This window comes from Acartia tonsa, chromosome 10 (genome assembly GCF_053477335.1).
Source record: "Acartia tonsa isolate MP-2025a chromosome 10, ASM5347733v1, whole genome shotgun sequence".
NCBI lineage: Eukaryota > Metazoa > Arthropoda > Copepoda > Calanoida > Acartiidae > Acartia > Acartia tonsa.
The window spans coordinates 25449526-25464400 of record NC_137269.1 but is presented as its reverse complement, the minus strand read 5'-3'; the positions used below and the strand labels follow the sequence as shown (position 1 = coordinate 25464400).

At 29.8% G+C, this 14875-nt stretch overlaps 1 protein-coding gene across 1 annotated transcript in view; it reads right to left on the bottom strand.

Moving 5' to 3' along the window:
- The window catches only part of LOC145329699 (uncharacterized), a 94179-nt gene extending 80385 nt beyond the window's left edge, over nucleotides 1-13794 (bottom strand). Inside the window, exon 1 of the mRNA XM_080174061.1 lies at nucleotides 13440-13794. Coding sequence (XP_080030187.1) covers nucleotides 13440-13491 — 52 coding nt within the window. The 5' untranslated portion in view covers nucleotides 13492-13794. The remainder of the gene's footprint in view (nucleotides 1-13439) is intronic.
- Between the last annotated feature and the right edge of the window lie 1081 nt (nucleotides 13795-14875).

The window sequence follows — 14875 nt, the reverse complement described above, 5'->3', positions numbered from 1 at the left end:
ATAAGCACTTGAAACTACCCCCATCATGAAAAAAATACCCCATATCATATTTTGGTCCCCCATGTTCATAAATGGCTTCCTTATGTAAATCTGAGTTACCACAGTCAAGCAACTAGGCCTCTATCTCTTACAGTTCTCCAGATATAAGCACTTGAAACTACCCCCATCATGAAAAAAATACCCCATATCATATTTTGGTCCCCCATGTGCATAAATGGCTTTTTTATGTAAATCTGAGTTACCACAGTCAAGCAACTAGGCCTCTATCTCTTACGGTTCTCCAGATATAAGCACTTGAAACTACCCCCATCATGAAAAAAATACCCCATATCATGTTTTGGTCCCCCATGTGCACAAATGGCTTCCTTATGTAAATCTGAGTTACCACAGTCAAGCAACTAGGCCTCTATCTCTTACGGTTCTCAAGATATAAGCACTTGAAACTACCCCCATCATGAAAAAAATACCCCATATCATGTTTTGGTCCCCCATGTGCATAAATGGCTTCCTTGTGTAAATCTGAGTTACCACAGTCAAGCAACTAGGCCTCTATCTCTTACGGTTCTCAAGATATAAGCACTTGAAACTACCCCCATCATGAAAAAAATACCCCATATCATATTTTGGTCCCCCATGTGCATAAATGGCTTCCTTATTTAAATCTGAGTTACCACAGTCAAGCAACTAGGCCTCTATCTCTTACGGTTCACCAGATATAAGCACTCAAACCTACCCCATCATGAAAAAAATACCCCATATCAAATTTTGACACCCCATCATGAAAAAAATACCCCATCTCAAATTTTGACACCCCATGTGCATAAATGGCTTTCTTATGTAAATCTGAGTTACCACAGTCAAGCAACTAGGCCTCTATCTCTTACGGTTCTCAAGATATAAGCACTTGAAGCTACCCCATCATGAAAAAATGACCCCATATTAATTTTTGGACCTCCATGTGTGATTTTTGTTCCCCATATTTTATATACTTACCCCATATGTAATATTTTACCCCTATAACTCATAGTTTATTACCACCAAGCTTTGTTTTAAACATTGAAAATTACAGGGACCAAAATTTAAGATGGGGTACAAAATCAAATGATGCCGGGGGGGGGGGTTTATTTTGACAGATGGCGGGGGGGGGGGGTTTATTTTTTCGTATGGGGTAGAATCTCACTCCTCAACTGGGATGGTGCCAAAATCATTCCCAAAAGTGCAAAATAAAATCGAAATTCTTAAGTGCATAAAAATTTAAAATGAAGGAATAGGAAAAAATTAACCAGTTTCTGATAATATGCGATGACATCTGAGAATTTAAACAGTGTGTACACAAAATTGCTAAAAATATCGTAATTTAAAAAAGTTATTGAGTAAAAGAAAGGGTTTTCTCGTATTCATTCGAATCCGGTGGATAGGAACCGGTTCTCATCCATACGAAAAAACTATGTCTACCATCGTATTATATCCAGCTTTCTACGAATATAAAAAAAAAATTTAGCCCGTGCCTTCGGGGCTAAATAAACTGGTTTCAATCTTATAATTGTACATTCTATATCCGCGGAAAGCTGTTTATAATACGATGAAAGAAATAACTATTACAATTACTGCAGTTAGCACTAAATATATGTGGTAATAAGTGACAAATTATCGACACATCGGCGTTCTTAACATTTTTGCTGGATTATTTCAAAAGAATAATTTAATGATTTGAATTTTGATCATTCTAATCGCGTGCAAAAATTACATGGAAGAAGGGTGCATTTTTTCATTGGAATCTTTCGTTGAAAGTAAATTATCAGTTTTCGCCCTCTCTCATAATTATCAATTAACATTAATAAGCGCTGATACTCTATAATTAGGATCTATGTGTCCATTCACCTATCCAACTAAAGACCAATGACTTTAACGAGTAAAAATTATCCCAAATCGTCGTTTGAATTTTTCCAAAATAGCAGATTATAGAATTTTGAGCTGATCTTTGTAAAGTTCTCGCTCCCATTACAAGTAACCTCATTTATTATTATGTTTACTGTTTTTTAAGCTTCAGTACTTATGGAAAAAAAAGTATCCTTGTTGATAATTAACGTATTTTAAGAAATAAAATAAGATACATAAATAGGTTTTAATAAAAAGAATATTTTTTGTAGGATTTCCTTTTATGAAAACATCTTTTTTACGTTCGATTTTATAATATTAACGAATCTTTGACGTTTCTTTTTAATTCTAAATGACAACTTATGAAATGATAATTAATAGACTTTTATGTATAATTTATTATGTTGAATTAATCAACAAGAATGACCACACTCATAGCAGAAGTTAAAGCTTATTTAAATTGGGTAAAAATGGTTGTATAACGATATTTGATTCCGTAATTAGGGGTAGCTTCATATTACCTAAATATATAAGAAGAGAAAAAATAAACTAAAGGACCATAATAATTATTCCCCAGTTACATTCGGTACGACGGACCTAACCTAATCAAATAAAAGCTTCGCTTTTAATAAATGAACCCTTTGATTAATGTTGCTATCTTCTAAACTTTCATGAATTGAATATTTTCATTTATGCCATGCGAAGCTATCATAGAACATTCTAGATAATTATTCGGTAGAGTATACTGCAATAATTAGCAACTACTTTAAATTATATCGTTTGAAATAAACAATAATACACCCCTGCAAATTGTATAGGCGAGTTAGCATCATACAATTGGCATTTAGACTAAATTACTTAAAGAATTAAAATCTAAAGGCGTTGTCTCAATGATATATTTCGTTTCTATTCTATATTCATTATTCTATGGAAAGCAGCCAACCAAATTAAAATTCTTAAAGCTTAAAGATGGTGGTAAGGAATATTCAAAGTAAGAAATCTTTCTATAGTCATGTCTGTATATCTCATGTCTTACACTCAGGCATTTAGGGAAAGAGCTGCATATTTTTTTTCACGGATTTTCATATGTTTTGTGTAGACTGTGTAATAGATAGATAAAGCTTAATAAGCTATTTAGCATCTTTAAGCTATACAACGCTCCTTTTAGTAAATGTTTATTTCTAATATTTATATATAATTTTTTTAAATTGTAAAATTTTACAATAAAATTATTTTCAAATTCCCAAAGTTTAGTTAAAGATCACAAACACAATCAACCAAAAAAATTTGTTAAAATAAAATATTATTCCTTTTCTAATTCCTGTAACTCTGTAGTTTAGTTGATATAGAGCCTTGAGAAGGCAGAATATTCATTAAAGCATAAATAGTTTTGTCTCTTTGAAGTAGAAACATGCATATACACAAACACAATATACAACAACATTTAAAATCATTGACGCTGAATCAAATGAAATTTGTCATTTGATGCCGTTGAGTACAAATAAAGGATGCTAACGCTATCTTAATAAGCACATATTTTTCTTTTATTACTATCTAAGTTTTTTGTTGTAATTATGAATGCACCTATACTTCCTCTAAATAGTCTAAAACTTGAGGTTGACTTATACCAAATTTTTTTAGAATCATAGATGGAATGATACAACTGTTTACAAGATATTACAAGAAATACTTTTAACTTTTCTCAAATGTGATCATTTTTCTAGAAATGCCACCTAAACGTTCATCTATAGTTTATTGTATTATTTACAAGATTGAATAAACATTATTCAGCAGACTTGAAATTAAATCTTTTTTTCTCTGTTTGAAAATAAATTTTTTACTTCCCTATTGAATTCATCGGGTTTTTAGACATACCAATTATACATACCTGGCATTCTATGCATATTTAACTATAAAACGTACTTTGAAAATCATCCATCTACCTATCAACATATTATATCAAGAGATTACTCCAAAGAAGGGGAAAGTGGGTAATATAAAATACATCCCATATTTTTTTTTGAATAAGGAAAATAATGAAAAAATGTTTTGGAGTTGAGCAATTCAGCAAGTATATTTGCTGAAAATACAATGCTTCACTGAAAAGGATATTCAAATCTTCCCAGTGGTCATTGAGATTGCATTTGTAGAAACATCCCAAATTTTTTTACAAAAACAAATCAAAAGAAGTTGTTCTAAAAAGAGACTAGTAATGTTTGGGTATTAAAAAATATAAAAACAAAGAAAGATGGTTGAAAAAAAACATTTTCTCACAATCTCCAAATCCTTCTATCCTTCACCTACTCTATTTACTTGAAACAAAATGTTAAGGAAAGCATGACTAAAATTCTTTGTAAAACTCAACACGAATTTTCTAAACTTTGAATGAACAATTGAAACTCTAAACAAGAAAGATCAAGTTAATTAAAGCGGAGCTTTTGCATCATTTGTTAAGTAGTGGAAAGAAAATCTTAAATTTGCCAGAGGTGGATTCTTAAAAAGCTTTTTGGCTCACTGGCTCACTAAAATCAGTGAGGCTCGCTAAAAATTTCTGTAAAAAATCCTCCAAAATCGCATAAAAAATCTACAAAAAATAAACAAAATCTTATGTTAATAACCCTTAATGATTTTGTTTAAATTTTTGTAGATTTATTATGCGATTTTGAAGTATTTTTCACAAAAAGTTTTTTAAGAATTCACCTCAGGTCTAATGCTGGTTCATTATTGAAAATAACATGCAACAAACTGACCAACTACAACTTCATCCTTATAATGTAGCTTCGCTACTAAGAAAGTCCACGCTACCCTTTCATTAGTTTGTGTATGTTTTCATTGTTTAAGATTTCTTAAAAGTTGCCTGCTTTTTAATTTCCCATCTTGTACTATTCCTATTGATGATTGACCAAATAACCCCATTTGAAAATTAAAATTATTGGTTTGTTTTTACTATCCAATCAAGGACTGATATAAATCGCAAAAGTGTGTAAGCCAACAAATAAGAGAATGTGTTAATAAAACTTCAAGTATCAATATAACTTACTCCAATGTCTCCTATCTTTATTACAAGCTGTTTCCGATTAATTTCATTTCGGTAAACTTTGAATATATCAATCTTATGTTTTGGTAAAGTAGAACGCCAGGTGATAAGTTTTTTCATGCAATGTAAAAATGTGTATAATTTCTCTATATACATACAACACTTACAGTTAAATAAAAACCAGCTAAAGGTGTTCATTTAGAAATTTTAAAAAATCTAAATTAGCTATATATTTGCCTACTTGTAGTTTTAACCTCCCCGCCCTTCTCATATACATATTTTTTGTTTTAAATATGAAACGAAAATCATAGAGACTTGTATCGCAATAAGTCCAGCCATTTAAGGGTTCCTACCGGGTAATATGAATTTTTAAAATTTTATTTCCGCTGTATTGATCAAATACCACAAAGTCTTAATTCCATAGACATACATACACTTACTTACCCTCCCTAACCGAAATTTAATTACTTTTCATACGGGAAAATATTTATGGAGAAAGAGAAAGGGGACAAAATATGATTTGATTTAAGTAAGGAAGTGGAAATAAGTTTACAAATAGAAATGATATTGCATCTAAGGCTTTTGTTTCTTTGTATTACATATTGTCGCATGAATTGCTGGGGTTTTTTTTCTCCAGTTTTTCATAAATTGAATTTCTTATGGATTTTTCCGCTATCATAAAAGTCTAAGACTGATTACCCCCCTCAATTTTTGAAATCCCTCATTTTACCCCTCTCAAAATAAAAAGCTTGGGCGTTCTTGTTCGCTATCAATTTGTTTATACGAATAAAGTTCGCTGTACTAGATTTTAGAAATTAGAAATATGAATTAAATCCGTGTGACACAATTTTCTTGTGAAAATTAGAATAAACTCGTCCAAAACAGGAAGGGAGAGGACATTAGGCTGTTTATTACACTAGTCCCCAAAGTTTTTGTTGTCTTAACTTTGGAAACTTTTATTAAATTTTGGTTGGTTCAATAAGTTGAGTGTCTACATAAATGTTTCAATTACTATTTTTAATATAAAGAAGGGGTAATTTTGTGTATTGGGAATGTCCACCAATTTATCGGCCATAGTCGTATCCCTTTTGATCCCTACGTCCAAAACCTTTCCTTCCTTCCTGTATTATGATGATTTAATATATTAAGGTGTGCAATAACTTCCGCAAATTATAGCAATGGCAATGCCATAAAAATTAGGTCTTTAATAAGAGTGTAGACATAAGCTGTTTGTGTCGTAATAATAATATGTGGTTCTTATGATTTGATATAAGAAATATAAATGATTGTAATTTAAAGTTTACATTCAACCAACAGCCTAGATATGTATCTTTATTAAATAAAATACTATAAGTCATTGCTATAATTCGACTAAATGACTGTCATAGTTGATATCAATTTGACTTAACTAAATATGAATATTGACTGTAAAATTAAGTGATTTTTGATGAATCTAACCTCTTAAACCCTGAACTTATTGCTAATTGATAGGAGCAATCATATAAATATGCATGTTTCAATTTTACATGTATGTGTGAGTGTGAGTTTCTGTGTGTATGTGTGTTCCGCGTGCTCAGTTAAGCATGAAACTTTCGAAAAAACTGCATGTTTTATACTTATTCCAGCAAATTTTCTTATACACACCCTCTCAGAAGCACTAATAGGTTTTAAATGATAATCTTTAGAGCCAAAAACATTACACCTCTTACATTCTATGCTGATTTAAAAATTGTCAAAATTTATGTTCTGTGAAAAAATACAAAAACATCATTCGCATTTCATGGATAAAAAAGAACATACCTAAAATAAAAATAATAAATAATGAAATATCTATAAAAACCAATCAAAAGTTATTAAATATATTGAATATTTTTTTATGCAAAATTCTGTAAAGATGAATCAAAATAGTTTTAAAACCACTATTATGACTATAAGTAAAAAACGGTGGCGTTGCACATAATATACATTTTGTTACAATAATAATCATATTTACAGAAATAAAATCTTGTGGTGCCAAATCCCTGTTAAATTTATTTATATTCTGGACTGAAACCCTTTGAGTGTCTATCTGGGCTCTACAAAAATAATTCCCAAGGGAGTTGAATGCACGGATAAAGAGGTATTTATCCTTTTTATATAAAACGATAAATTGTTACACATACCCGATTTTTTTCAACAAAATTACCCCTTTTGTAGATTAAAGTTATTATTTGAAAAGCCTGGACTCTTCTAGTTTGAACCGCCAATCCATATTTCATAAAAGTTACCAAGTTAGCCCACTGAGTGAAAGCACTTGTTTTAAAACCTTGGGTATCATTTACTATCTCGTATTCATTCGAATCCGGTGGATAGGAACCGTTTCTCATCCGTACGAAAAAACTATGTCTAGCATCGTATCATATCCAGCTTTCTACGAATATAAAAATGTACAATCATAAGATTAAAACCAGGCACCTCGGGGCTAAAAAAACTGGTTTTAATCTTATAATTGAACATTCTATATCCGCAGAAAGCTGATTATAATACGATGCGAGAAATAACTATTCCAGTATCTACACAGTGTATAAATGTTTACATGGATATTGTCCACAGAAAACAAAATAAAAGTCAAAATGATCCTATGAAGGAATTAACACTTCATTTTTTTATTATCCTATATGCATCAAAAAGGATGAAATACTATTCCTTTTTCTCATTTATAGAAACTCACTTTAAAAATTAGGTCCAATCTAATTCTAAATTTATATTTTGTATGTACATATATAGCTAAATATTTTGGTATTCATGAAGAATTTTTTATTTTCAGACATTAATTTTCTTTAAAGAAAAGTTAACCTTAATTTGCTGAGACGTTTAGATTATTTTTTGTTTTGTTTAATTCATACTTTTTTTTATATTTTATCCTTATTTGAAAAAAATATAAACAAGTTTCCAAAAGATTTAACGTGGGTTTTTCTCAAAATAATTTTTGGACAATTAAGATTTAGCTTTTAAAGCAAAATTTCGCAAAAAAAAATATTTTTTAAGTGTTGGTTTGTGCATTTTCTCTTTGATTCTGTATTGAAAATGGCAACAGATGTTAAAAAAACAATTTTTGTTAACAACAGTTTTTTTTAAAAAAGAACATTACCACTTATTAATTGTTGAAATTTTAAGGTTATAATTGCATCAATATCATAGTTTTTTTCATCTTAGAAACTACTGTTCGGCAAATGTAAAGAACAGACAAAAAAGTTGATTCTTAAAATTAGTAATAATGACATTTATCTTTAAGAAACAGGCTTAATCAATATAAACATGAAATAAAAAAATATATTTTGTTCAATAAAATTTTGAGACAACAAAATATTTCTCAAGATAAAAATCCTTCCATAAAAATGAAAAATAGGATTAAAATTGTTTTGTTAAATTCCATTTGAAATCAATTGTAAGAGTGTTCTGTTAAGATTAAATAATATTTTTAGCTCCGTTGATTTGCTATTTTTATAACAGAACAACAAATTTCGCAATCTGACAATTATATTATATTATACTGTTTTTTTATAAAGAGAACAAGGACATCGGTTTCCTATACCAGCCAAGTAATTTTAGTTTTTAAAGTATTTAAAATCATGAAACTTAGTATTGTGCTACATACTTGAATATACAAACAAAAAAACAAACAAGATTAATTTAAGATATATAGAGTAACTTTTTTACTTAAAAGAACCTTCCCAATTAACTAAGTTTAACATGTTATGCATATGGTTAACATAAGCCTACAGGGAGAGGTTAATGAAAAGTAAATTAACAATCCATCCAAACATAATATGTCTTCAAGATATTTATTAACATATTGTTGGAGTATTACATTTAAGAAGGGAGGAGAAATAATTTATATTACACTGACCTATCCCGTAACTTTTTAAAGCAAAAAACGACAGTAGAGTAAAAAAAATTGCGCAACTTTTATTTTGTGTAAAATCAAGCACTTTTGGCAAATATATCCTACAACCTTGGAACTTAAAACTGTAAAAAAAAACTAAGCAACAAGATATATTTAGTACATCTTATCAGACTATAAAATTGTACTAAAGATTATATCAAAAATAAATTTCAATATAAATTTAATAATATAAATGATTGGATTGCATGTAAAAAATTATCAACAATTTGTCTAAAAGTCAGATAGCTTTCACATGAAACCTTTCATAGCTAAAAAATGTACAAAGCTTATGTACTAATGTACTATTCAACTTGAGAGAATTAGTCTTTTCTGCTAATGTATGGTTTTTACAAGATTACTTTTAAATTTCAGATAAAAATAAAAGCGAAAGAACGTACTTCAAAGAAAAGATGTAGGATATAAAATAAAATGTTTTGAAATATGTGATAAAATGTAAAAATTAAAACCATACACCCTCAAGAATTGAATAATTCTAGCCACATAAAATCATCACCATGAACAACTTAGACTTTCCCTAAAATAACCTAATTAAACCGGGATAAAATAAAAATTAAAATGTTTTATTTCTGCCAAGAATTTAATTAAAGCATGTTTGTTTTGCTGGAGTAAAAAGTAGCCAAGCCTAAGCATACTTGAACCACTGCCTAAAAATTGCAAATCATATAAAAGGCAAAAATAAACACTTGAAATAATATTATGCACGTTATTTATAAGTTTAAAATTATTATTATAAATTTTAATAATGTAAATTCACGATAGAAGTTTTATAACATAAAGAAAAGTAAGTAGTAAATAATAATCACAAGCATAATAACAAAACATACTATTACAAGGATGACGTTATTCGAAAAGAAAAGCTCAATACCTATGTAAAGACTTCAAAAATGAAAACAGAATTGAAGAAATTAAACATTAAAATCTAAATTAGATAAAAATACTTTTTTATTAGATAAACAAAAAAAAACTCACAAAAACACCATAAATGACTTTTAGATAAGTTTATATATATTCTTATAGATGCTACGACGTGTTATACAAAATCTAACTTCATAAAAGCTTCACTTTAAAACTAAGGTCTGTTTAGTTGATGCATGAAGCCTCAACAGATAGATAAATCAATGGAATATATAATTTCTATGGTTCTCTCCCCACTACTATATATCAGGGACTTTAAGGGATAACACAATGGACGATAAATTTAAATACATTCCGAATAATGTTTGTAGATTAAAATTAAAAATATTTACCAATAAACGTTTGGTACTGTCCAATCAAAATTTAATAAAAGCACCCAAAGTTTTAAAGCCAACGTATAAGATAACGTGGTTATAAAAACTTTGGGCACAAGTGTACTTAACAGTCCAATGTCCCCTACCTCTCTGCTATATACATAAATATAGATACATTAACCATTTCTAATTTCTATTTTTACATAAACTATATTTTACATATTTTGAATTTTTTCAAGCATAAACAACTCCTAATGTATGATAATGTTGAGATACATATTTTTTAAAAAATAAGTTTTCTTATCTACGGTATATTATTACTGAAAGATTACTTTTGTCAGTGAAGCTATGTATTTGTCTTGTGGATATTTTTAAGCTATTTATCAACAAAAAAAGACATGCCCAATATACTCATATATAAAGTTAACATGATATCCGTTAGAGGAATAGTTTTAGGCTATTTTCATGCCCCATCCCTATTCCCATACAGAACTGCTAGATGCTAATAAACAAGTTTTAACCCATTTTTATGTACATCAAGTTTTGCCTTTTTGATTTTGGATACGATACAAATTACTTTACAAAACATCCATATAGTTTCATCATAAGGACTTTCTAAAACTTCTAATGATTATAAAAAGCATATCCCGTTAACAAGAAATGAAAATATTGATCATTTGATGAACCTATGACACCTTTTTGCTTTCCAAATTATAATTTGATCTTTCATCCGTGAAAGACAAATGAACTCACTTCGATAAAAATCACATTTTTCCTATTTCAAATATTTTTGAAAATGATTCATTTAATACATTTTTAAAGATAATTTTGCTTTTATGTAAAATATTGTTAAAATTTAAATATCTTGTAAATGACTGGCCCAATTCAGTTTAGATTTGTAGGGAAGCATATTTTTAATATTAAAAAACCCCTAGGTATAGAATCCCATGAACACAGTAATAGTGTCTGACTGATTATGACGTAACAAAAAAAATTAGCCAATGAGAGGCCGTTATTGACCAATGGTAAAATGTATAGTGGCCTCTCATTGGCTAATTTTTTTTGTTACGTCATAATCAGTCAGACACTATTACTGTGTTCGAATCCCATAGTTTTAATATAAAAAAACACTTTTCCATTGATTAGAAGATACACTAAAAACTATTTTTATTCTTTGGTTTTGATTACATTAAAAAATGTTTCAAAAAAACTTCTCCTTCGCAATAAAAGCCACGGTGCATGGAAGAGATCAGGTGAAACTTTTAGAGATAATAAAAAAACACTACACATATTCATCAATTATTGGCCACAAGTTTTATGTCTAGCAATTTTATTGAATCTGCTTCACCGTGAAATTTTAATCAATAATAAAAACTAGGGAGGGATGGAGCTTTGGACTCTATATCATATTGACCCCAAACTCGTTTTGCCATTCAATAGCTTCAAAACTTGGTTTTTAAGTGTAATAATCTTATTTTGGTACAACCTAACAAAGTTCAAACTTTTAAATGATAATAGTTGGTTTTAATTGAGGGTTACATCAATGTGTTGCCCGTTGTCTGGAGAGGTGTTAAAGTTTTGCAAGGCTTACGCCCCCCCCCCCCCCCCCGGCCACAAACAAAAATAATCAATCTATAAAATAAAAGCAAACACTAAAACGTAGTTCCGTACTGGAATAAAAATCTTATAAACGTTATAATAATTTGAAACATCTGTTTTATATCACAAATAAATACGACAGCTTAATTGTATTTGTCAAAGGGTTTAACCAAAAATAATGTTCGCTCCATTTAATTTTATATTATTGCATTATCTGTACAGTTACAATTATGTCAAATATTTCATTTATGAACCATTAAAATTATTTTATTAGTTTTTAAAAGCCAAATAAATGAGAGTTTGATAATACAGAGAATTCATATTATAACTAAGTTAAGAATTAGAAGTTAAGCTTCCTAGAAAGAGATTTATTAAGACCGAGTATAAAGAATAGAATAAGAAAAACATATTATTCTTGACCGACAGAATAAAACCCATCATCTTCTACATAGAATACGATATATTTACAAAAACCAACTCTACCTAACTAGATATTATGAAAGGAAGGGTAAGACAACGATTTAGGTATACCTTTATCTAAATAAGTGTACCTATCTTGAAAACAAATGTATATGACATATGTTGATAGGTATATCTGTGTATTTGATTCTTTTTACGTCTATAAGCAGAGTAGTAAAGAGTTTTTTTTAATATATCTTACTTTTTTCCTTTCTTATTGGCCTAAATTTAAACATTTGTAAAAGTAATAATGATATGCTTTAATTATTGAGAAAAAAATAGTGGATGCTTGCGCCCCAGCCTTTGATGGTTTCGACCCTTATGGGTTAGTGGTGAATAAAAAGTAGAACAAAATTTATGTCTTATCCTGTTCTTTGAGAGATCTTATGCTTTAGACAAAATTAGAATAGCGGCTTCGCTCTTTCTTCTAGGGCCTTTGCCCCAAAAGGGAAAAGTTAGAAGTAAAAACTTGATTAGAAATGTGCCTTATCAGTGTAGAGGAATTTAAAATCGAGATCTTAAGCTACAGACGAATAGACAAACATCATGATACTTTGTTTTATGTATAATCTAATATGAAAACAATATGTAAAATTAGTTCTTATTTAAATAATACAAGGGTGTGTTTTATGTTTTATTTTGAATATTTTAATAATAATATGATTTATATAAGACATAGACAGGCATCGTAACATTGTGTCGTATATTTGAAAAAAAGGGATTTTCGATAGGAAACAAACTACTATGCCTATAATTTTCTGTTAGATAACAATAACATTATGCTAACGAAATAAAAAATTAACAAAAAGTACTTTTAAATTCTAAATACAATTTTTTGCGAAGAATGGAAATGTTAAGAACAAAAATAAGTTATTAGAAGCAATGAAGACTATTTAATTTTAACAGGTCTTTTTTTCTATGGCTTGAAAAGTGGCTTTTTGCGCTGAAAACACAAAAAATGGACTTTTCACAAAGATATTTAACAAATAAAAAGGCAAATTTGCTAAATTTTATTCTCAAAATTGCAAAGCATTTCTCAAAATTATTTTCTTCCTTGTTTTTTTTATGTTAAAAGAAATTGTTTGCTACCTCCCCTTGGTTATGAAGCCTAGCATATGTCTATGTATCATATGTATATAGTATATAGGCCCTGTGTATATATGATATCAACTTTTACTTTCTTTGCACTTCCACACACACTCACACACTCACGATTTTATTTCCTTTTCATATAAAAGATTTTTAACATGGTTTTATTACAAAGTTATATTAAAATATTATAATTTCATACCTTGAAAGCTTAATACTGCTAAAAGCACATTGTTAAGTGCGCTTAACTTCATTTTAGCTGTTTATATTTATTTATATATACACAAATAATATGTTTATTAGCAAAGTCTTGCGACAGTTGAAATCACCCTCACTTGAAAAACATCACACCAGCATATATAAAAATCACATGTTTTTATTCAATCTTTTGTGTAAATTCACTTTTTATATAAAAAAGAATTTTCTAAAACTTTTTTTCTGTTATAGGAGGAGGAATAAGGGAAAGAGGAGTTGCGTGATTCGTGTTTTTGTGCGCACTCTAACAGTCTCCTCCTTAGCTCTGTGCGCCTATATCACTTGGTCCAAGCAAACTACTGCATACACATAAGAACCACTGCTGTGTGTGTGTGTGTGTGTGTGTGTAGTATATACGGCGGGCGCGCTCTGAACGCCACCGGCGCACATTCAACCAAAAATAAGGGAATTTAAAAAGAAGGGGGAGGCTGAATAAGGGGCGAGGAGGAAATGTGTGCCAAAAAGGGATAATAGAGGAAAGGGAAACTTATACATTTGGTTCACTACAGATAGATGGATAGACCAACGGATGGATAGATAGATAGTAGAGGTATATACAGGTTGCTGGTTTACAGGAAGGGGGGAAAGAATGCTGGAAGAGAGTAAATAAAATACGCGTCGTATCTTAACGCGCGACTTATCGTATAATATTCTTACCCTCTCCCTTCTCCTTCTCTCTCTCTCTCTCTCTCTTCTTTTCCTTTTTCACTCTTTCTCAGCTCGTAACTATCCATCTATCTAACTTACGATTATATGTATATATAATCCCAAGACCTAGAGCCTTAGGATATAAACTAAGCCCCCCCCCCCCCCCCCTCCTTCCACGTCGCTACCACCCCATACAGCCGCCCTATTCTCCCTACATGTCCCTCTAATATCCTTATTCATTAGACTTCTTCCGTTCTACAGCCAACCATATTGTTTTTCTAGAATATGCCTAGATGTGTACAATGTAGTAATTTGTAATAAAACATAATAAAAAAGAGTCATTGTTTTACAAAGTTGAATTGATAAACAAAAGAAAACAGGTTTTAGACTGGTTTTTGCATTTTTTTTTCTTCGTATAAAGTTTGCTCCTCAAGGTCAATAGTTGTATGACCCCCCCGCTCCCCCTCCCCTCATTTTACCCATTTCTGTCCTTTTTGCAAGGAATGCCCAGCTATTAAAAATTTGCCCCATAAGCTCCTCCCCCACCCCCATAATTTTGCCCAAAAAAGTTTTTTTTACAAAATGTTTAAGATATTGTTGTAAAAAAATGTTTGCTATAGTAAAGGACAGTTTAAATGATTTAGCTTTTTGGCTATTTTGCAAATTATAATTCTTTCCTTCCTTAGAATTGAAATTGGGAAGACCTGCCTTCCGTTTCTTCGCCCTCCTGGTCCA